This window comes from Danio rerio, chromosome 12 (genome assembly GCF_052040795.2).
Source record: "Danio rerio strain M-AB ecotype USA chromosome 12, GRCz13ab, whole genome shotgun sequence".
Lineage (NCBI taxonomy): Eukaryota > Metazoa > Chordata > Actinopteri > Cypriniformes > Danionidae > Danio > Danio rerio.
In genome coordinates, this window is record NC_141032.1 from 35,559,206 (window position 1) to 35,585,343 (window position 26,138).

Here is a 26,138-nt window from a genome sequence, read left to right on the forward strand (position 1 = left end):
AGCGGTTGAAAAGGCAGATTCTGCTGAGATTTTCTCTTTTTGTCATTTTATTTATGAGCTTTTTAGCTTGTGTTATAGGACCATTGAGAAAGATGGGAACGCTGAGTGAATGGGGTTGTGTTTGATCACAGGATGCACTCAAACCTGGCTATGTGAGAGCTTTTATGCGTTCTAAAAAATTATTACACTGCAAAAAAAAGGCTTTGAGATTTTGCCTTGTTTTTAATCCAAATATCTATACATTTTTAAATCAAAAAATAGTTTTTACATAATAAAGATATTATTTTGTCAATAATATTTGGCTCAGTGGTTAACAATACCGCCTCACAGCAAGAAGGTTGCTGGTTCGAGTCACTGCTGAACAAGTAGGCATTCCTGTATGGAGTTTGCTTATTCTCCATATGTTTACATGGGTTTCCTCTGGGAGCTCCAGTTTCCCCCACAGTCTAAAGACATGCGCTATAGGTGAATTGAACAAAATTAATTGGCCGTAGTGTGCGAATGTGAGTATGGGTGTTTCCCAGTACTGGGTTGCGGCTGGAAGGGCATCCATTGCGTCAAACATATAAATAAAGTGTGTAAGCCGAAGAAAAAATTAATGAATGAATTTTGTCAAAATTAATTTTTTTTTTCTGTAAACCAAGCAAAATAATCAATAAGCAAACAAATCTTATTTCAAACTGAATAAAATATTTTTTGGATTTCTTTTTAAAGGAAAAAATAGTTTTAGGGAGAAAATTTGCATTATTATTTTACATGGATAGAACAATCTTGCTGGTTTAAGACTTTTTAGATATTTGGACTAGAAATAACACTATTAAAAAAAGTACTAATTCTAGAAAAAAAGCTCCAAGTAGCATTCTTTGCAGTAAATAAAAATAATTATGGATTGTTTTATTGTTTTTAATACTTTTTAATTAAGTGCAATTCAATAAAATATATATATATATATATATATATATATATATATATATATATATATATATATATATATATATATATATATATATATATATACATATATTACATATTTACAATTTTATAATACTAATAAAAACACTTTTTACACTAAAATAATTTTATTTGTGATATTTAACAATTTCATTTAAAAAAAAATATTTTTATATTATTTACACACAGTTGAAGTCAAAATTATTGACCCTCCTGTGATTTTTTTTTTCTTTTTCAAATTTCCCAAATTATGTTTAATAAAGCAAAGAATTTTTCACAGTAATTCCTATCATTTTTTTTCTTCTGTACAAAGCCTTAGCCTTGTTTTATTTCAGCTAGAATACAAGCAGTTTTAATGTAAAAAATTTTTTTTTATCTTATTTTAAGGTCAATATTTTTAGCCCCCTTAAGCAATATTGTTTTTTCCGATTGTCTACAGAAAAAACCATCGTTATACAAGGGTTTACCTAATTATGCTGGTTAAGCCTTTAACTGCCACATTAGGCTGAACACTGGCATCTTGAAAAATATCTAGCAAAATATTATGTACTGTTATCATGGCAAAGATTTAAAAAAAAAAAAAGTTATTAGAGATTAGCTACTAAAACTATTATGTTTAGAAATGTGTTGAAAAAAACTCCAGCTGTATCTGCATTTTAAATGCTTTATTATTTATCAGCTTTTATTTCTTAATTAAATGGACTTTTTGTAATACTTTTATTTCATTTATAGTCACAAATGAAATTATGAAATTTTGTGATTCCAATAAATTCCATCTTAATAAACCTAAATGCATATTTGCGATCTATTTTACTACCTCAATTAAGATTCAGCAATATTGTCGTCTGCCTAAAATACTTGTTGTTGTTGTGTGGCTCCAAACGAGAAGTCGTTTATGTCCAGCGGTGCCTGCTGTTTTTCTAAGCTCATCAGAATTTGATTAATTAAGGAGCAAGCAGAGCAAGTGAGTGTAAGAGAGCTCCCATTACCCAAAGGTTGCTTAAAGGAGCTGTTATTGCCTCTCTTTGCCATGAGCTCTGAGGACGGGGTCAAACTCCAAGGTCCTAAATTTGTATAAGATTAATACGTTGATATGAGTCCCTGGGGGCGAGCAGCTTTTATATAGTGTAGCAGGATTCAGACACGCAGAATACACAAACACACATTTACACACAGACACACACACACACGTATAGTTTGTACAGATGACCCAGTTGCACCTGTGCTGACAACAGCACTCTGCCCCAGAGAGTAGTCCTCATCTGTCATCACACACACACACACACACACACACACAAACACACACACACACCCACAGAGATCAGTGTTTTACCGCTGAGATTAGCCAGGTCATCTGTCATTACAAACAGGCACACACAATACACTCGCTGAGAGATTATCTCTCGTACGTCAACACACTCACACCTGCAGTCTGTCTAAATGAGTACTGCTCATCATCTCACATCACACACAAACACATGCTTGTTGAAAGAAGCCCTCTGAACATATGATGTAACAAACACTCATTAACACACTCAAACATAGTCAAAATATTGCTATCTTTAGGATTTTTGATCTAGTATTTTATATAATCTATTATATTTTTTTTATATTTTATCAATATTATATTGTGGGTTAGGGGGGCTTTAGTTTTTAGTTTTGTTTTGTTTTCAAAAGGAAATATAGCTGGAAATATATATTTATTGTATGGTCCCAATCTAAAGTTTGCCCAAAACAACAACAACAACAACAACAACAAAAACTCTTTATGGCATAGTCTATGTAGTGTTTTATTTAGTTATTTAGTTTTAATTAAATAAATTATTATTTACAAATATATAGATAATTATGTTATTTTAATAATAATTATTATTATTATTACATTTTAATATAAACTGTGGAATTAATCATCTTCAATTTCTACAGAAAATGCATGTGCTTTACGTCTGGGCATGTATTTTCCTATATTTTTAGTTTTTTTTTTTTTTTTTTATTAAAACATTTCCATTATATATTTTTGTAATTTTAATGTTATAGTATTTTGTAAATAATTCTTTTTAATAGTTATGTGTATTTTAAAAAGTTAAAATCCATTTACTTTATGTTACTAAACACAGGATTATATAATGCTGTATATAAATATATATTTTGAAAGTAATCAATCTAAAAAAGTTAAATTCCTTCAATATTCATTTAACAAACACAAACCATATTGCGGTTTCTTTCATCCATGTGTTGCAATAGTTTATTTTATATACTTTCTAATATTATATATGTAATAAATAAATGAAAGTACTAAAAATTATACTAAAGTACTATTGCTTGCCCAAAAATGTAGTGCAAGTATAAAAAAAGTTTTAAGTAATACTCAAAGTAAGAGTAAAAAGTAGCCCTTTTAAAAGTACTCAAGTATTGTGAGTAGGGCCAGACAGAATCTGCTGACATTTTCTGCTATTTCTGCTGAGAATTTTGTTTATAAAAAAAAAAAATTATTATAATAAGCGTATTGTGAAAAAAATAATAGCTTTTAGCTTTTATTCATTGGTTAAAATGCATATCCATTTAAATCAGGGGTCACCAACCCTGTTCCTGGAGAGCTACCTTCCTGCAGAATTCAGCTCCAACCAAAATCAAACACACCTGAGCCAATGAAGTGAGACCTGAAGCAGCACTTGATAATTATTGACAGGTGTGTTTGGTCAGGGATGCAACTGAAATCTGCAGGAAGGTAGTTCTCCAAGAACAGAGTTGGTGACTCCTGATCTACAATAGATCCACTTATTTGTTAAACAAATCAAGTATATTATACAATATCTCTAATAAAAGACTAAAAATATTCCTTTACAAACTATATTGTGATTAAATCAAATGAACACTTTAATATTAGTAAATAATATTACTAAAATTAATTTAAAAACTGATTAAATATAAATTTACACACATTTACACAAGTAAATAAATAGATTTAATCGTCGGCTAAAAATATGTGGAAATCTTAGGATTTCTGTGCATGTAGATTCCGTGTGGGCCTTACACTCTGAAAGATCGATGCATTTCCATGCAGTTTGTGCATGTGTGTGTGTAAACATAACATTCTGTACTGCTTTTAGATATTGTTTAGGGTCATTTGACGATTTCAGTCATCGTACAGAGGGAATCCATCATCTTCTAATCAGTGACATCAACCTCTCGATCATTGCGTGTAACAATTTTGGACATCATCTTGGAAACTTCTAAGCTTCCAAATGGTTTGCTGCATTTATAAAGCGCCCATGTCTTGAGGTTGTTCAGTTTGATGCGGTTTACTACTATGTGTGGTCTGATTGGATGGGAATCACAGGACTGGTGTTTCTACTCAGCCAATCATCATTGACAAGAAAAAAACTGCAGGTTAAATGAAAAATAGTGGAGTAAAATGTACCGATACAGCACTGAAAATGTACTCAAGGTTAAAGTACACTGCTTAGTAAATTACAGCTCCAGACAAATGCTACTCAATAGTAATTTACAATTACTATTATAATTGTATTGTTATTTCTAACCCTATTCTGCATGTCCCATCCCAACTTCCAACTCCACCATGACAATATGTCAACGCAGGCCAGAAAAATTGCACTCATCAAGCAACTTTTTCAGTGGCTCTTTAAGCTAACACTCGCTAAGCGGGTCTCCAGCGGCACAAATGATGACACCTGTCAGAGAAAGAGAGAAAAATGACACGCCGCCACATCCTAATGTTCGTTGATAAGATTAGAAAACATCGTGTTCTTCGCTGACTCAAAACGAATGGGAAAGCAACAGAGTAAAGAATCTCATTTGCATCCTCCTCAATGGAGAGAAATGGATGAGAAGAAAGAAAAAAGCACATTCATTTACATGCTGATACACAGAGTGAAAGAAAGATGCCCTAAATGAGGGGGTAGATACTCATTTAATTCCAGCGCTGAGACACGGAGAAAAGGCTGAAACAGAGGGAGGTGAATATGAGGCAAAAGACGAAAGGGTGGAAACAGCGGCTTGTATTAGAAACCTGTAATTTAAATCAAAGGTTATAATCAAAAATTTATCAGTTAATTGATCTCGCACATGCTGCTTGCCAAGAGAGCAATTTAGAGGCCTGTCGCTCGGGCTGCAAATCTATCGAGCGCCGCTCTATAAAGCCAGTTTGTTGGCTTGTAATGATCAAGCGCTCCTCTAATGTTCTCTGAGAGCTGATATGATAGGGCTCAGACAGAGACATTCAGCAGCCACGACCCCATGAAGAAAAATCATGCAAACATTTCACCCAAATATTACGACACTGACATCATCTTTTCAATCTTGACGCATTTGTAGGATGTTATTTGTTCTTTTCTGAACATGAAAATAAGGATTTAGATGACAAGTCCTGTTGGTTCGTAACGATGAGTGAGGAAATATATAGACATGCTGATAATTTTACAACATTTTTATGTATACTTTACATAGTGAGAATTTACTCAATATTTATTTACTTTCAAATGGTTACAAACCTTTATGAGTTTCATTTTTGTGTGCAACACAAAACAGAAGGTTTTGAAGAAAGCTAAATCCATTAGCACTGACATCCAATAGTAGGAAAAGCAAATACAATGAAAGTCAAGGGTTACAGGTTTTTAGCTTTTTTCAGAACGCATGAAAGTCAAGGCGACGCAGTGGCGCAGTAGGTAGTGCTGTCGCCTCACAGCAAGAAGGTTGCTGGGTCGCTGGTTCAAATCTCCACTCGGCTCGGCTCAGTTGGCGTTTCTGTGTGGAGTTTGCATGTTCTCCCTGCGTTAGTGTGGGTTTCCTCCGGGTGCTCCGGTTTCCCCCACAGTTCAAAGACTTGCGGTACAGGTGAATTGGGTAGGCTAAATTGTCCGTAGTGTATGAGTGTGTGTATGAATGAGTGTGTGGATGTTTCCCAGAGATGGGTTGCGGCTGGAAGGGCATCCGCTGTGTAAAAACGTGCTGGATAAGTTGACAGTTCATTCCGCTGTGGCGACCCTGGATTAATAAAAGGACAAAGCCGACAAGAAAATGAATGAATGAATGAATGAAAGTCAAACATGTTTGGAACAAGTGAGGGTTGTACATGTTGGATAAACCCCTTTAAGAACAGAATCAGCTCAATTAATTAGTTCAAAAGAACATGTAATTTGCCAATCTGGTTCAAAAGATGATGTATTACTGTACATAATACACCCAAACATTAAATTCTGTCGTTTACTTAACCACTACTTGTTCAAAACCTTTTTGAGCTGCTTCTGTTGAACACAAAAGAAGACATTTTTAAAGAAAGACTGATTTCCAGAGTATTTGTTTTTCCTACTGTGAAAGTCATCGGGTTCCGGCAACCAGCGTTTTTCAAAATATCTTCTTTTGTTTTCAACAAAAATAAAAGAAATCAAATGAGGGAGAATAAACGATGATTTTGAATTTTGAGTTAAACTACACTTGGGCGACGCAGTGGCGCAGTAGGTAGTACTGTTGCCTCACATCAAGAAGGTCGCTGGTTTGAGCCTCGGCTGGGTCAGTTGGCATTTCTGTGTGGAGTTTGCATGTTCTGCCCGCATTCGCGTGGGTTTACTCCGGGTGCTCCGGTTTCCCCCACAATCAAAAGACATGCGTTAAAGGTGAACTGAATAAGCTAAATTCGACATAGTGTATGAGTGTGAATGAGTATGTATGGATGTTTCCCAGAGATAGGTTACAGCTGAAAGGGCATCCGCTGTGTAAAACATATGCTGAATAAGTTGGCAGTTCATTCCACTGTGGTGACCCCAGATTAATAAAGGGACTAAGCTGAAAAGAAAATGAATAAATGAACTACACTTTAAAATAAATACTAATGATCATATTTTTTAATATGTACACACTCAAAAAAATTACACATCTGTCACTGGGCAGTATTAAATATAAAAGAGACATCATTGTACCTTATCTAACCCTAAGTGATACATATTAGTATCTGAAATGTAAATATTAGAACTGTAAAAGTACATTTCAATACCAGATTTACATATTAGGACTTAAAATATCAAAATTCACAACTCATATTTTGATGTTACTTCCATAGCTTTAGAAACACTTCAACACATGTAATTTGGGTGAAGTGTATGGTAACATTTAGTTATTTTTGGACACTTAAAAGGACAGTACACCCAAAAATGAAAATGTATCTCATTCACTCGACCTCTACTTCTTCAAAACTTTTTTGAGATGCTTCTGTTGAACACAAAAGAAGATATTTTGAAGAAAGCTGAAAACGTTGACTTTAAAAGTATTTGTTTTTCCAACTAATTAAGTCAATGGGCTCCAGCAACCAGCATTTTTCAAGATATCTTCTTTTGTTTTTGACAAAAAAGAAAAAAACACGTGAGGGAGAATAAACGATGAAGGAATTTTCAATTTGAGTTAGAATACACTTTAAAATAAATACTAATGTTGTACTTTTTGATATATTTACACTCTCAAAAGAAATTACACATCTGTCACTGGGGCAGCATAAAATATGAAAAGGAATGTCTTTATGCATTATTTAGCCCCAAATGATACTTATTAGTATCTGACATGTAAATATTGGAACTGTAAAAGCACATCTCAGAACCTTAGATATAAGCACTCAAAATATCATAATTCAGCACAACTCATACTTTGATGTTACTTGCATAAGCTGTTGTACATGGTGATATTTAGCTATTTTTGGACACTTAAAGGGACAGTCACACAAAAATGAGAATGTATCTCATCATTTACTCATACTCAAGTGGTTCTAAACTTGAACATAGTACAAGATATTCTCAAGAATAGTATCCATGACATTACATAGTAGAACTTTTTTTACAGAAGTCAGTGTCTGTTTTCACTAGCATTCTTCAATACTGTTATCCCTGATGTTAAATGTCTAGGATTGAGAGCAACAGTGAAAGTTTCCAAATGGGGTGAGTGTGGATCAGTCCCCTGCCTTTACGACAACACAAATTCAGTTTAAGAATTTATTAACAAAAATGTACAATGATAAAACAAAACTGGGAAGCAAAAATAGGCTTCGGGAGGGGGGAAGGCCAAAACAACAAACAAAAGTACACTCTAGCTAGTTAGGGAATAAAACTGTCTAAAAATACAATTGACAAAATAAAAAAAAAAAAAAAAAAAAAAAACTGACAAAATACAATTAACAACAGAAATGTACATTACTCCATAACTAAACAAACAAGAGAAAAAGGGTTTTAGAAATAAAATGGCACCCCCCTATCTATGGCTTCCAAACACAAAGTTAAGTTTCAAAAACAGAGTTTAAGCAGTTTCAAATGCTTTACAACTGATTTTACCTTTATAGGTCAACCACAACCGTGGTAATAATCTTTCATAACGCCAACACGGCAAGGCAGGGCAGGGCAGGGCAGGGCAGGGCAGGAGAGAGACCACACTCTGAAAGCAAGCTTCAATGTGGCTTGCAACTGATCAGCTTTTAAGCTTGCAGGGCAACGAGCAGCAGGTGCAGTTAATTTACCTCCTCTCCTCCACACCTAGCTGAGAAAAAGGTACAGTAACAGAAGAGGAAGAACAGAAGCCAAACAGAACAATATATTCAAAACACCATGGAATGTAACAACAGAAAAAAGAAACTCAAACCAGTTTGGAAAAATTGTAAGATAAGTAAATGATGATAGAATTTTTTTTATTATTTAGAATTTTATTTATTTTATGTTATTTTTTTTTTTTTACAAAATTACGATAAATTAAGGATCCGTTTCAAAGAATATTAAGATGTCTTGCTAATGATGGTAGAAAGTGCAGGTGGCAATATTAGCATATCATCACTTGTATTTTATCACTCTATGATTCAGACTCACATTGTCAGGTAAAGCAGCTTCTGGAAGTTGTTCTGCGTTATCATGAAATCACGTCTCTTCATGTGTTATCACGACTCAGACACAGAGAAATGATCGCTCTTGTCACGTCTCATTGAAGCCATTGTTCCTTTAAGCGGCAGAAACAGTGGATTAGAGCGGGATGCATAAGAATAAAGCTGATCAAAATCTGTCTTTCTCTCCAGGGTAACCAGGAGGCCCCAGCTCCCCCAGAAGCCATGGCTCAGCCGTACGCCCCAGCTCAGTATCCTCCTCCTCCACCTCAAAACGGGCTGCCTGGCGAATACACCCACCCTGGGCAGGACTACACAGGGCCCAGTCCGGTCCCTGAGCATGCGGCGGCCCTCACCATCTACACACCAACACAGACACACAGCGAGCCGCCTGGCACCGACAGCAGCACACCATCCCTCACAGGGACCAGCAGCTTAACAGTGAGTGCCCGCTACTGCATGTGTTATTTTGTTTGTTTGTTTTTGTATTGTCGATAGATAGACAAAAAATAATGTATTTAATGATTTATTTTACTTTATATATATATATATATATATTGTTTTGTTTTTCACTTATTATATTTTTTATTGTTGTTTTGTTTTATTAAATTATATGTAGGGTCAGGTTTAGTGTAGGGTTAGGATTAGGGTTACACTCATGAGGTTTTAGTTTTCAAAATTGTACTTGATTGTTTAATATGTATTATTTGTTATAATATTATTATAAACAGATTATTGTGAAGTAAATAAAATGCTCAAATTAACTGTGAACCTTTGAAACTTTTTAAGCAGAATTATTAGCACACTAGTGAGTCTCATTATCAGCATGCAGGCATATATTAATGATTAATAATAATAATATTAATAATAATAATAATAATAATAATAATAATAATAATAATAATAATAATAATAATAATAAAACATGTAAATGTATTATATAATACATAAATTTTTTAAAATATATTTTATTTTATTAGCTAATGCAGTGTATCTCATTATTAAAAATGATTATTTAAATATAATAATAAATATTATCATGTGTAATATATGTAATAATAATTTTAATACATTTATTTTTATATAATATATTACATATTGTTTAAATTATATTTTATTTTATTAGTAAATGCAGTGCATTTCATTATTAAAAATTAATATTTAAATATTATATTAAAAATGTGTAATGTAGTAGTAGTAATAATAATAATAATAATAATAATAATAATAATAATAATAATAATAATAATAATAATACATTTAAATGTATTATATAATACATTGCTATAGTTTTTATTATATTTTAATTTTTTAGTAAATGCAGTGTATTTCATTATTAAAAAAATATTATTTAAATATTATATAAAATAACATCACGTGTAATATAATATGTAATTATAATAATAACAAACAATTAAAATATATTATATAATGCATAAAATTTAGTTTTATTGTATTTTATTTTATTATTGAGTGCAGTGTATTTCATTATTACAAATTATGATTTATATATTATATTAAATAATGTGTAATATAATATGTAATAATAATAATAATAATATAATAATAATAATAATAATAATAATAACAACACATTTAAATTTATTTTATAATACATTACATTTTGTTTTTAGTATAGTTTATTTTATTAGCAAATGCAGTGTATTTCATTATAAAAATTATTATTTATGAATGATATTAAATAATATGTGTAATATAATATGTATTAGTAAAAGTAATAATAATAATAATACATTTGTGTATTTCAGTATATTTCATTATTAAATATAATTATTAAAATATAATATAAATAATATCATGTGTAATAATATAATATGTAAATATGGACTTTTTATTTTTTATATTTAGTGGTTTAGTTCAGGGAAAATTAACTGAAAAGTCAGCATTAAATATCTTTGTTTTTATTTTTATATACTATTATTATATTTATATATAATTATTAAAACACGGATTAGATATAGTTATTAAAGAAAATTGCCAAAGGAGAGTCAAACAAAATTGACAGGTAAATAAATCATTCCAGAAAAAGAGTAGAGAGCTTGCAGGTTTACAGGATGTGATCAGATTGTAAAAAAAATAGCACTAATTGCAGTGTAATCATATTGTATCTCGTAAAAAATGCTGATTCTAAAACCTGTGCTGTTCTGCAAATATTAAAAGCAAAATACACATAGTACTTTACAAGTTACAGTGTTAATAACATAACATATGTTTAATTATTTTTAGTGTTGCATGTAAACTGGCATTGGCAGGTGTTGCTGAAAGTTCATTTCAGACCCTGTGCACAGGATGTTTTTTATTCATCTTTGAATTGCTTCTTACATCTTACATTTTTTTCGATTGTCTACAACATCCCATTTTGAACATTTCTGCATTCAGACAGACCGAGATAAAGAGAAACTGAGGCTGGGAAAAACAGAAGAGTTTTTTTTTTTTTTTTTTTAATGAAAAGAACTATAAAGCTGGCACAAGCAAAGATAAAAAGCACAGACCAAAATAAGAGACAATGAGAGAAAAACCATCCTTTTCCATTTAAAGAGATCTTTTGCTTTCCCTCTCTCCATTTTATCAAGCTTTAAGCAATGGCTATCACATGGCTCCATATCTGAAACCCCGTGGAGCCATTTACCATGGCTAACAATATCACAAACGTCTCAATGGACCACTTAACGAGTGCTACCCAAGTGCTCTGTCTGAGCATATGACAAGCACATGATGAAACAAAAGAAACTCTGAGAGGAGAAACTGTCCTTAAACCCGCTCCCATGGGTCAGTTGTGTTTGGTCTGTTCGCAATACAATATAGTTCCTATATAGACCTTTTATTAACACATACACACTCTGAGTAAATGTAGAATATGAAGAAGAAAAAAAAACAGATGAATCGGTGTGGGTCATTTTATTTTATGTTATTTATCTATTATTTTATTTTATTTTTTAATTATCTTTTTTTTCAGATATATTTGTATTTTATTTTATTTATCTATTATTTTATTTATTTTTCATGCTTTTTATTTAATTTAATTTAATTTTTATATATTTATTTTATTTAATTTTATCCATTATTTAATTTTTTATATATTTTATTTTATTTAATCTATTAATTTATTATAGTTTAACTTATTTTTATATATTTTTCATTTTATTTAATTTTTAATATATATTTAAAAAAATATATTATTTATTTATTTTTATTAATTCATTTATTTATTTATTTTTTTATTTAGTTTTTACCACAGGATTTTATTATATTCCATATAAAGAGCAGGTTTCAAGATTTGACACTCATCCTTTACAAGTCCCATATACTGTGGGTCATGTAAAATATGACATTTGACCACTGACTAGTCACTATATTAAGTAGTACTGTTGTTGGACAGTTTATCCTAAATATCCTAACATTGTCTACAAATCTAAGCATCTTAGTAAGTAAATAAATACAGTAGATAGAAGTTATGGCTGTTGTTATTGCAGCTAAACTACTGTAACTAATGTGAAAATCCCAGTAGATCGGCAGTTACTGAAAAACACTGATTCGTCCATGCATCTGACACCAACAACTATGCCATGTTCAAAGTCAATAAAATAATTTTCCTCCCTTTTTTGCTGCCACATTTGAACTTCTGCAGATCTTCTGGACCATGTCAGCATGCTTAAAAAACTACTGTGTAAATTTACAGTATACAGGTAACTAGGGAGTAAAATGAGACGCAGCTGTAGGGTGTGTAAATGAAAAGTGTGGTAAAGGGACGAATCCAATATTTTTTTTTACTTTTTTATAGTTTTTTATTTAATTAAATTTAATATAATTTTATTTTATTATTATTTTGATTAGATTTTATATAAATGCTGTATAGTTTTAAGACTGGTATCTAGGAAGTCAAATGAGAGACATCTGGAGAAAGGAAAAATAAGAGCAAAACTTTAGCATGCACTTGGAGGAAATGCAAGGAAATACTAATCAATCCCTGAGAGATATTTTATTTTATTTTTTAGATTGTTTTTTGTTTCTTCTTTTTCTTCTTCTTCTTTTTCTTCTTCTTCTTCTTCTTCTTCTTCTTATTATTATTATTATTATTATTATTATTATTTTATCATAGTATTTAATTAGATTTCTAATAAATGCTGCATAGTTTGGAGGCTGGTATCTAGAGAGTAAAATGAGACACATCTTGAGAAAGGGCATATGAGAAGTGTGGGAAAAAGAAATATAAGATCATCTAACTTTTCTTCATTGCACAAAGTAGTACAAGGTCTTCCTGGCCTTGAGTAGGAGGGGAAAGGACAGATGAAAAATGTAATCTTTTTCTCTTTTTGATTGGGATATGTGTAAAGCTCTGAGGTGGTTTGGAAGTAGATATAATCCCACGCTCAGCAGATCGCAAGAGAAGCGATTCTGACAGGCCGCAAAAAAAAAAGGCACATGAGCTCCGGCTAGGCTAATCTACAGCTCGATTGGAGGATGTACTTAAACTGTCACTCCGGCCCCGAACCACCAGGGCGAAATTTTCCCATTCTCCCTCTTCTCTCTCTCTCTCACTCTCCCTGCAGAGCATCATTAGCAAAGAGCGAGCACTAGACCTCAGAGAGTGGACGCTAATCACATCAGATCACATATCAGATCACAACAGCACAGACCCTAGATGCTGGCTAACTCAGCGATAAAAGACTACTACATGCTCACAGTTTTCCATCATATCGCCTTTGGTGGGATTGTCCAAACTGTGATTTGCAACTGGCTTAAACATAGCAGTACTGCTCAAAGGAGCGTGAGGTTATGTTATTAAGGCGATGCCATTATTTCCCGCACTTATTCTTGGCCGCCTTCCCTGAATAGTTTTTACTGCGCCATCGGTAATAGTACCACAGGTCTAAGCGCTCTTTAATCCTCCGTATTTGTTACCGGCTAAACTTGTTGTGAATCAGATTACCTTGTCTAATTAATTAGAGCTTTGCGCCAGACTGAAAGGCCACTGTCTTCTTTCTAGATGACAGGCGGATGATTTGTATTCGCATCTCAGTGGGAGGGAAAGATGACGGCAAGTGTGGAAGAACAAAAAAATATAAAGCGGCTCAAGCTAATCCCTTTAAGTGAAGCGCTGGTTTGGCCCTAATCGGATGTAATCTACCTGCTTGGCAGCTTTCCAATCAGATAGTTTCAATTATGTGGTTGTAGGGGCATTCTGAAGGGGGAAGTGCTGAGCTGAGCACTTTGAAAGTGATTTGCAGATAACACTGAATGAGTGCGGCAATAGAAACGATTTAGCAGGACTCATTCCCCACCCGGCCCAAACATACAAACACAAGCCTTCTGTGACGTTGTGCTTTAGGCAGAGGAGGCTTGGATGAGAGGTCCAATGTGGCGGTGTATGATAATGTTCAGGCAATTATTTCTTGGTGCTGCTTGGCTGATCTGTTCCTCGCCGAATGTGAAGCGCGGGGAAGTTGCTCTTCTACAACAGAAATAGAAACAAGGGGAGCATCGGCTGCATGGAATGATTGTAGTCTAGCATTTGGAAAGTCTTGCGGGGAAAAAATGAGGAGAGTTGATCGAGTTTGTGTGCGTTTTCTAGCTTCCTTTCTCCACCTGCATTGGTCTTAAAGTTCTCTGCATTCTCTATTGTTAATATTGCTTCACATATATGGAGTTTTGTTATTAAATAAAAGCAGTTAGATGTATGAACTGAGCCTTTAATTTTACCTGATCAAAGAAACACAATTTTTGAATTTCTTAAACATCAAATGTGCTGTTTGTTAGGCATGTTCAGCATTGTGTTTCACTTTTTTACTGTAAGCTCTTATTGCAGTGTACATAGGGGATCTTAGGTTCTACTATAATTTCAGTGTCAGTTAAAAAAATCCCACCAAACTCACAAGCAGCAAAATGTGCCCAGATGTACACATCCATTGTAAAACCCAAAAAGTTAAGGTAACTCAAACCATTTGAGAAAATCGATTGCAACTATTCATTTAAGTACAAAAACAAATTCTAATGAGTACTGTGAACTTAATCCATTTGAGCACAGCAAAACCCAATAAATTATGAGAACTTAAACCAAATGAGTACTGTAAAACACAATAAGTTAAGGCAACTCAAACCATTTCTGGAGGAGTTTATAAGCTCATAGAGCTGGGTGCACGTCTGAAAGGATCTAGTGGACTCTAGCACATAAACACAGCTATTCTCTCAATAAAATCCATGTTAGCCATTTAACAAAGAAGCTAGAGTCATCTAGCAGACAGAGGCCCTGCCCATCACACGAATCCGTGTATGTTGTGAAGTAGATATGACGCACGAATGAAGCGAGTAAACTCAAATTGTTCAAGCATCTATTTAAAAAGGAATAGCATGATTTATCCGCGCTTGCCATGTCTGGTGTGAACAGAGCATTAGACTTTGCCGGTAATTTTACAGTTGTTTAGTGGAAAAATCAGACAGTAAAATGCCACATAAATCCTAATGCACATTAATGTAAATAAATGACAGTAAAAGTACTGTAAAAATTGTCATACTGTAAAATTTAAATGTGGTAAAGGCCATTTTAAAATAAAAAGAAGTTGTGGTGAAGCTATTTTACTGTAAAATAAAACTGCAGTAGGGACCTGCTACTGTAAAACACATTTACTGTAGTTGTGGTAAATTGCTGACAACAGTGCTGCCTGTAAGTTACCGCAAAAATACAATATCATGTCTAACAGTGTAGGGTGAAAAGGAGCATGTAGCAGCACTTTGTTCTTAGCACAGAAGTAAGCAACATTTTTAATGATTTGATTCACATTTATTGATATGTTTGCCAATATTTTATAGATTGAATGTAAGAATGTGCAACAAAAACCTGAATAGAAAAGTTGTAAAAATGTTCTGCAACATTCAACCTCAAGTAAAGATTAACAATTTGTATTTTTTTATTTTTAATTTCAAGTTGGTATATCATTTTCAAAGTGCAACTGTTTTGTCCTGATGTCCATTGAAATTAACAAACAAAAACATCAATACACGGTTATTGACCTTTTTTTTATTTATGGAAGTCTTAACAACAGGGCAAATTTACTATTTTTACAATTTTTTTAAAAGTTGAAATATAATTCAGGTCTGAAGGGGTTAACCTTAAGTTATTTTAACTAAAATTTGTTTAAACTGACTGAAACACTCCACTTTTTTTTGGAAAATAGGTTCATTTTACAGGTCTCTTGGAGTTAACTTAAAGTAAATGGTTTAATCTGAATCAGGGATCTATGTTAAGGTAAGTCAAAAGTGCCCCAACCAGACACGCAGCTTGGCTGAATGGATTCAAAAATGGTAAAACTCAACTGTTAGGGGTGTTGTGTTCCTTAAAAATAGCTTGTATAATTTAACTTATTTTAGTTACATGAACATAAAAATATGCTGTAATGACTTATAGATCATGAAATGCCTTTGTTTTAATGCATGTGTGATGGAGCAGACATTTCAAATGTGAAATGATACATGTTTACAGTAAACCTGCTGGACAGAATACGTCAGAGCGATAAATGGGCCACATTTGTCATTCACTAAATCAAATGGCATACTAAATCCCACACCGTGGCAAATGGAACATTGTTATGTAACATTTCTTGCTTCAATTGTGGTAATTGGCTGTCATAAAGCTTTAGAGGGGGTAATATACCTACTTGGGGTTAATTTGGGGAGCTTTTCTTAGCTGACCGTAAAATCCTCCCGTATGGATTTACTATTAGCTTTTTTGGCAGGATCCACATCCTGAGACCCTAATGCAGGTTACTTAACTCCTCGCCATTGTCCTCCTGTTAAGTGCTGGAAAGAGGGTCACAGTCCATCTACATGTACACGAAAGATGTTGAATCCTTCACCTCGTGATGTCCTCCAGAGGACGAGCAGGCAACCCGAGTGAGCACGGAGGTTGCCTTCGCCTCGAACAGCGAAGACTTTTAATTACTTTTCACCTCGTCTACAAAACTTGGGAGAGCAAAGCCCTCTGAAACCTTGTCTCTGAAAGAGACAGATGCAGCCCATGCTAGCTGCAATATAATTAACATGCAATTAACACAAATTAAAAGGCAAATTGCGCAGACGAACCCCCTGTAGATGGCTGCTTAGCGGTGACGATGAGATAATTAGATCCAAACCTGGAGCGCGGAGTCTCAAATGCTTACCTCTCCTTTCCCTCTCCTGGCCTGGTGTCAACTCCTCCAGAGAAGAGCACTTCAAGCCGCTACACTCGTGAGAAGTGGAAATGCTCCCAATAAAGCTAGAGAGATTGTATCGTTCAAGTGAAGAGTCAGTTGGACTGAGTGTTTTGCAAAGTACTTGTTATGACGAAGCAATTGTCCTCTCCTCAAAGTCACCATGAAATTAATATGGGCATTTCCAGTATTTTATAAAATGTTTATTTTAAATGATTTAGCTATAAACAATATATTTGTTAAAAGTACACTAAAACCAATAAAAAATAAAACGTAAATGTTAAATTAACATGACATTTGCTAGATATTTACATTTACCGAACCTGTAATAGTTTAACTGTTAGGATGCTTAGTGCAAATATTTCATTTATTTAGTTTTATTATATTAGGTGCTGTTTAAAAGCTCACAATTGTAAAAATAATCCTATGAAGAAAACAAAAAAACGTTTTTAAAAAACACATCCCTGGTGGAAAATTGCAAGTTTTCCTATAAATGTATTGTATAATCTTCTTCTAATCATGACAGAAAGAAAGTTGATCAAATTAAAATATTTATATAAAATGAAAGAATTTATTACATCTGATTTTCTTTACCATAAACTTGAATATTAAACTTTAAACTTTTAATGTTTAAAAAAAATACTTTTTTTGCATTTTCACATCTGTGAAAAAAATTTTCATGGCAAAGATAAAATAAATCAGTTATTAGAAATGAGTTAGAAATGTTAAAACTATTATGTTTAGAAATGTGTTAAAAGACTTTATCTGGAATAAAAAATATTATCAGACATACTGTGAAAATTTCCTTGCTCTGTTAAACATCATTTGGGAAGTATTTAAAAAGGAAAAAAATAAATTCTAAGAGGGGCTAATACTTCTGATTTCAACTGTAAATCTTAGGGCCTTTTGCCAAAGCAAATCTAATTAAGTACATTATATGATTACCTGAGGTTTATTGTTTGTATTATTTATTTATTTATTTATTTATTTATTTATTTATTTATTTATTTATTTATTTATTTATTTATTTATTTATTTATTTATTTATTTATTATTATTATTATTATTATTTCTTTTCTGTCTTTATTAAAGGTAATTTTATCTTGCTTAGAGGGTAGGGATAAGAATTTGGGGAATAAGATTTGTTTAAATTTCTCTGTAAAATTACTTTGTTTCTATTTATAAAAGTTTAATAAACATTAAAAAATAAATAACAGTTACTCAAATGGTCAAAATAAATCAGCGCAATAGCAAATGGCAACAATCCAATCCATTTGCAACACATTCAAGTCCCACTTTACACCTTTTCCAGTTCACTCGGCTATATACGTCACATTAGGTAAGAAAAAAGCTTTCTCAACTTCTGTTCCATGCCGACTTTAAGCAAAGCGTGCAAGACGAATACACAGTAGCCCTACGATTTCTCTTCATTTTTATCACTGTCTGTTACTCGCTGCTCCGCGTCGCTACATGATGACTTACATCTGAGAGGACCTAGTCAATACACGTTCCCATAAAGTAAGCAAATCAAAGCCCTCATCCTTCTCTCCAGCACTCGGCTGGGCAGAGCGAGGAATTGGAGGCTCTCAGAGGCCACGCTCCGCCGCTCGGTAATGGGCGAGTCTGCGCCGTCGCACCGCTCACCTGTTAGACATGATAGATAGCGCGCCTCTCTCCAGAGCTACTGCAGACAGAGCATGTGAATGACCGATGGCACCCGCGTGATGGATGAGGATGGCGGAGCGGGAAGAGGTGCAGCCCAGGGAGCGGGGGCACCAGGGGGTAATTGCACCTCCGCTTGCCCATCCATCTGCTCGGCTTTCCATCTACCGCCATCAGGCAGGGGCTACGGGCCTCCGCCGCTCGCCGACCTCAGGCGGCATACACAAGGGGCAGGACGACAGGCTGTGTGGATCCAGAGTCGACCCGTGTGCTTTATCTTAACAGGGCTTGACTGTCTACATAGCCGCGATGATTGATAGTGCCAATGTGCTGGTAAACACGGTGTCCTCTCACAGAGACCCCCGAGAGCCCGTTGGGAGAGTCTGTGCATTAGAGAAGATGAGGAAGTTGTCAGATGGAAAAAGCAGGAGCCGGTGACCCTCGACGTTTAGTGGTTCAGAGGTTTGGCTGCTGTTATACTGTATAACCTGTAGCAGGGGTTCAAACTTACCTTCATCGTTCCCAAATGATGACTGACCATGTGACATTATGTAGGGTTCAGCGTTTAGCAGCATTTAAGCACACTGGCTTGGGAGAAACAGGACTTGTTGTCTGGATGTTGAAAAGTAATTTTGACACAGTGTAAAAGTGCATAATCCCACATGAAAAATACTGTGGGCGTCACGGTGGCGCAGTGGGTAGAGAGACTGCCTCACAGCAAGAAGGTTGCAGGTTTGAGCCCTGGCTGGGTCAGTTGGCATTTCTGTGTGAAGTTTACATATTCCCCTCGTGTTTCCCGGGTTTCCTCCGGATGCTCTGGTTTCCCCCACAGTCCAAAGACATGGGGTATACAGTAGGTGAATTGGGTAAGCTAAATGGTCTGTAGTGTACTTTATGTGTGTGAATGTAAGAGTGTATGGGTGTTTCCCAGTGTTGAGTTGCAACTGGAAGGGCATCCGCTGTGTAAAACATATGCTGAATGAGTTGGCGGTCCATTCCGCTGTTGCCACCCCTGATGAATAAATGGACTAAGCCGAAAAAAAAAAAGAATGTATAATTGAATGAAAAATACTGTCGCTGTTTAAAGTAAATACTATATTATAATACACTCTCAATGGGTGTGTCCCAGTGTTGGGTTGCAGCTGGAAGGACATCCGCTGCATAAAACATATGCTGTATAAGTTGTCAGTTCACTTTGCTGTAGCGACCCCTGATTAATAAAGGGACTAAGCCGAAAAGAAAATGAATGAATGAATGAATGAATGAATGAATGAATGAATGAATGAATGAATGAATGAATGAATGAATGAATACACTAATACACTCTCAAATATAAAGGTACAAAGGCTGTCACTGGGGCAGTACATTTTTTAATTTTTTGTTCCTATCAGGTCCTTGAAGGTACATATTAATAACAAAAGGTACAAATGTGTACCTCATAGTAACCTAATGGTACAAAAGTGCACCTTTTATAAAGGTACCACTAGTGACTTTATTTCTGTGTGTAAAGTACTTGAATTAATCTGTTATGGTATTTCTACAGCTGCTGTGTTAATACAACAACCACAGAGAATATTTTACTACACCATAGCTGTAAAAAAAAAAGTAAACTATTGTATTTACAACAGTTTATCAGTTCACTAGTGTGAGTAATACTACAGTATGCTGTAGCATTCATAACCAAAGTGACAAAGTAAAAATATACTTTACTATAGTATAGTAAGAAAACACATTCAATTACTGTAGTATTTTTTCATGTGGGATTAAATGGAAAAATGTGAACATATGAATTCTGAACACAAAAAAATGTACTCAATATTTACTCACTCATAAGTTCTGCCTGTATGATTTTACCAATAAATGAGACATGAGCTAATCATTAAAGCTACAGTAGCTTGCTAGTATCCAAAATTGCCCACCCTAGTTTTTGATTGACTAAAAGCAGTGTTTTGTAAACTTATTATCACCCTAATATTCTCAAACCTTAATGACCTTAATGACCTACTTTCTGCACAGCACAATGGGAGAACAATATTTAAAACATTTTAAAATGTCTAAAACATTTTGTGACAAAAAAAAAAAAAACTGAGTTAACTACACTCCTTTCATTAGATAAAGTTGACTGTTGGATTTTACAGTGTAGTAAAGCTTGCCATTTTCCACTAAAAAGGTGTTTTTTATGTGTGTTTTTCGTAGGATTAATTTAACAATTGTAAGCTTTTAAACATTTTTTTTAAAAAACATGTCTATAAACAGAAGTCACAGGTTTAAAATGAAGCTTTCAATTTTTTAAATAAACAAACCCTTAAAACCACAACCACAGCTTCTGTGTTTTGAAAAGACATGACATATTATTTCAGCCATTAATATAGAGTTATTATGAGGTAGTTAATGCAGCAGGCAAATGTTTGTGTTTAGGGAAAAATAATGGTGTTTTCTAACTTTAAAAAGGCGATACACTGATTAGTTTGGACTGTTTTATTGTAATGCAAATATTTCTTTCTTTTTTTCTCTCTCTCTGAAAACTCCCTTTGGTAGACCTGGTAATTAGATAAGCACAGAAGATGTAAAGATGCTTGTCTGCATGTTTTTTTATTTTATCTGTTCATTTAAAAATAGATTAATCTATGCAACCCATAGAAATGTAAAGTCGCTTCTGTCATGTTACTGGTGTAATTTCCCTTGTAAAGACATATGTCCTCCGCAATAATGGTTTTGTACAGCGAGTTAAACTTTAAAATCTCATTTCAGCTGATATTTTATCATGCCATTTTTCACCTTCTCTCTGTAATGAGTGGAAAAATGAACGCCTTGCAGGTCCAAATCTTTTGCATTGGAGTTGCTATTATGTTCTTAGCTGTGTCTACATAATTGCATTTACTTCACCTTTTCCTTCTATTTTTCTCTGTCAGGGTGGTGAGAGAAAAAAAAAGGAGTAGAGTGATAGATATCTCATTATATCTTCATTACCTAATGCATGATATATCGCCATCTTCTGTGATTCATATCTCTTGTGTTTTGTGCCTAATGAGGGGGAATTTGTCCAGCCTACTTATTATAATTAAGTATATACATGAAAAACACACTTAGAAGTGTACAGATAAATCAATTGCACTTTATCTTACAGAATGTGTACTAACGTGTACTTACCTAAGGAAAAACTGGTTATATAAAACAATGGATAGATTTAGGGAAAGTATGTAGTTATTTTAAACTATTGATTAAGATAACATGCACATGTGAAAGAGGACTGTAAAATGAAGTGCTATATAAATCAGTGTTTTCCAACTTTGTTCCTGGGGTCCGTTCTTCGTACCTCGCTTAAATGATCTAAGATTATTTGGCAGATCCTGGATCTTTTAATCTTGATAATTGATCTCTCGCTAATTTGGTTCTTCAAACAAGTTCGCGAATCAGATTAGAATGTCTGGATAAACTGATCTGAGATCGTTGACATGATGCTGAATTGGTACTAATGGGCCCAAAGTGTGCCAAGAAAATATCCCCCACACCATTACACTACCATCACCTGCCTGAACCGTTAATAGAAGGCAGGATGGATCCATGTTGTTGATGACAATTTTTGACCCTACCATCCGAATGTCGCAACAGAAATCGAGACTCGTAACTCAAAAATCCCAGTAGATCAACAGTTTCTGAAATACTCCAACAAACATGGCACTTTCAAAGTCACTTAAATCATTTTTCTTTCCCATTCTGATGCTTGGGTTGAAGTGCAGCAGATTGTCTTGACCATGTCTACATGCCTAAATGCATTGAGTTGCTGCCATGTGATTGGCTGATTAGAAATTTGCATTAACAAGCAGTTGGACAGGTGTACCTAATAAAGTGGCCGGCGAGTGTATTTTGCACAGTATGTCTTCCTTATCTGACCCATTCGTTTTGTCGTAATTTGACTACTTATCAATTAGAAATGATCAGACCGGAGGTTTTGAATATCAGAAAATAGACTTTATTCTTCATAATAAAGCCGAGAAAGAGCAGAGCAGACCCCAGAGCATTCTGAAGTCCCTCCTGGACACTTCCTATCTCTGGTTCTCTCTTTCCAAAGTCTCTTCTGCTCCTTCTCGGCTTTATTATGAAGAATAAAGTCTATTTTCTGATATTCAAAACCTCCGGTCTGATCATTTCTAATTGATAAGAAGTCGAATTACGACAGTTTCAGGTTTTGGAGTATCTTCTAATGTTCTGATGAGTTGATTCGGGTGTGTTTGATTAGTTGTGTGCCTTCAAGGTCAGGGTTAGGAAACACCTCTATAAATAAATCCAAATGCTATCAGAAATCCTGTCAATATGAATCACAAAGTCAGTTTTGATCTATCGGTTTTAAATTTCTGAATTCAGAATTCACAGGAGTGCTCATTTATGTGGCAAAATTAAAGACTAAAAAGTTTAGATGTCTTTTTTTGGCCTGTTTTGTGCTTTTCTAGTCTTTTAAATGTCTGTCATTTTGTACAACTGTTTGGACAGAACTTTAATATAAATACAGTATTTAATACAAGGCTATACGCTTTGTTCATACTAAGGGTTATGTAATGTATTATTGTCTTTTGTTTGTTTGTTTTTTTCCTATAATGATGGTGACTTTTTTCAAACACACTAGTATAATTAATAACAATATTAATAACTGCAATTAATAAGTTAACACTTCTACGTAACAACAGAAATACTAACATTTGTTATTAAAATCAACTTGTCATTTTTAAGTCAAAAACTCTCACACAACAACTCATTTATCAGAGGTTGCCAAAGTGGAATGAATCACCAATTATTCTGGCAAAAAATTAAAAAATTTTTGTGTGTATGTGGTGTATACCCTTCTAGCCGCACAAAACACCCTAACCAAATAACACTACACTTTTTCTTTCTTTCTTTCTTTCTTTCTTTCTTTCTTTCTTTCTTTCTTTCTTTCTTTCTTTCTTTCTTTCTTTCTTTCTTTCTTTCTTTCTTTCTTTCTTTCTTTCTGTCTTTCTTTCTTTCTGTCTTTCTTTCTTTCTTTCTTTCTTTCTTTCTTTCATCTCTGTCTTTTTGTCTCTGCGGTGAGAGAGAGAGAGAGTGTGCTCTAGTATACAGCTGTCTATGGGCCCAGCCAAATGTAGCTGCCTTCAGCACTTCTCTCTCATTGATCCTGCTAAGCCGGGGGAAGTTTAGCTGACATCATCTCTTCATCTGTGCTCCCATGTTCTTCTAATTCATTATGTACATGAAGGGCTGCCGCTCGGGTGCTGCGCTCACCATGCTTTTTTCCTTCACTGAACATGTCTGCACACAATGGCTGAAAAACAAGACAAACTCTTGAACGCACAGAAGTCTCGTGCATCTGTCGTCCATTGCATCACGTCTGGATTAATTATTCATTCGGTTATGCACCAACCTGATCCTCCCTCAAGAGCATTTTGTTAGACAGTATTTTTATTTATGAATATTGATATTTCATACAGTTTTTTTTATTTTGTTCCATGATGTTTGATATGAATTTTATAAATTTATATGAATTTTAATTTCATAATGTTACTTTACAATGTTTTAGATCTATTATAAATGTTATTATAATTTCATTATAAAGTTCTATTTTTTTGTACAACATTAACAACATATATAAATTTTTTTGTGATATATTTAAAAAACAACTATAAAAACTACTTGTCTTCTAATATAAATTTAAAAAAATATTTTCATTACTTTATATTTTTGACTTAAATGTATATACAGTGCTTCCCACACATAGGGCCCTATCATACACCCGGTGCAATGAGGCGCAAGGCACAATGCAATTGTTGTTTGCTAGTTTCAGCTCGGCCCAAGAGTCTGGTCTAAAAAAGGAGCGGTGTTGCGGTGCATTGCTGGCGCATTGCTATTTTAAAGAACTATTATAGATGGCACAATAGACCAGATCAAAGCTGGTGGAAAGTCCAGCGCAGAGCGCATTAGTTGTGCACCTTGCTTAAACATTGCTTAATACACACAGGATGTACAGCAATACCCAAATATCTTTACAAATGAAAAAGAATTAAAAGATTACAATATTACAAATTTTTTTATTTTCAAACCTACATAAATATAAAAAACACCGCCTCCATGCCTTCTTCATCTCGGGGTTCTTTTTTTTATTCATGAAAATTTGCTTTTGTTTATTGTTATTATTAGTAGCAGTATTATTCATTTTATGCATATTTATATTTGTTTTATTTTAAAAAAGCTTAGATTTGTCCACCTGTCTGGTTTTAGACCATATGGTCATAGCCTGTGTATTTGGAAATAACTCTATTATTATTGTTCATTTATTCATTTGCTGGAAATTAAAACTGAATTTATAAATGGTTTTGAAACAAATCTTTGCGCTTAATAAACTAATTATTTGATCAATTGAACGATTGATTTATCAGTGGAAAATTACCTGTTTCCTACTGCTGGTTCTGTGAGATCTGTCAACACTCCCACAGACACTCTCACTTGCTCTGCAGACCCACAGGGATGCACCTTTTGAGAAGTTGAAAATGTTTCCGACCCGAGTTTTTAAATCTTCTAAAATGTACTGGATTCTGGATTTTGTTTTTGCTTTCTAAACTTGTCGTTAATTACATGCGTTTTTGCATTAGGCTAACTTTTTATCTAAGTCTACTTTCACTTGGATACGCAGGTGACAGAGCACGCACAGCCACGAGAGCGAAAGACATATTTAAAAAAAAATCCTTCTTTAATCTGAACGACTCAGAAAATGCTTGGAGAGGATGAAATGACATCTAAATTGGCTTTACAAATTTTGGGCACCATTACAAATGGTTAATCAACTCATTTTCCTTATTTTAATAATATGCCATTTTTATTTTTGTAGTTATTATAATTTTTTATATTTGTTTATGTCATTAATTTCTTATTTTCTTTATATTGTATTAATTTGATGTGTTTATATAGACGTTTATGTTACTATTTTAGGTGTAAGTATGAATGGTGTAAAATGTTTAATCCAAAAACCCAGATTTTCTCCTAAAATTGTCTGAGAAAATGCAAAAATTATGTAATTGTATAAGAAAAATACATAATATAATATAATATAATATAATATAATATAATATAATATAATATAATATAATATAATATAATATAAGATAATAATAAATATATATTATTAATATAATATAATATATAATATAATATATAATTATATAATATATATTATTATATAATATATAATATATATATATAATATATAATATAATATATATAATATAATAATAATATAATATAACTTATTAGATAAGTTTAAGAAATAATTCTATGAATTATGTATTTTAAACTACATTATTATTTTAATGTATTTACTTTTTTATGTAAAATTAAAATACCTTTCATGGTATATCTTTGCCATGTACTTAAGTAGTTTTTGTTGTTGTTGTTGTTGTTGTTCTTTCTAAGACAAAATACTATTAAAA

The 26,138-nt window shown here is 33.3% G+C and overlaps 1 protein-coding gene and 1 long non-coding RNA gene across 51 annotated transcripts in view; one reads left to right on the forward strand and one right to left on the reverse strand.

The window, feature by feature from the left end:
• rbfox3a (RNA binding fox-1 homolog 3a) overlaps window positions 1-26,138 on the forward strand; it is an 886,893-nt gene that overhangs the window by 773,836 nt on the left and 86,919 nt on the right. For all 50 annotated transcript variants that reach the window (XM_087276601.1, XM_087276616.1, XM_087276621.1 and 47 more), the window contains one exon: window positions 9,011-9,259. In XM_087276601.1, the coding sequence (XP_087132727.1) occupies window positions 9,011-9,259 (249 nt within the window). The remainder of the gene's footprint in view (window positions 1-9,010; window positions 9,260-26,138) is intronic.
• The window catches only part of LOC141376839 (uncharacterized), a 113,291-nt gene continuing 95,230 nt past the window's right edge, over window positions 8,078-26,138 (reverse strand). Inside the window, exon 4 of the long non-coding RNA XR_015504327.1 lies at window positions 8,078-8,484. This is a non-coding gene — a long non-coding RNA (uncharacterized LOC141376839). The remainder of the gene's footprint in view (window positions 8,485-26,138) is intronic.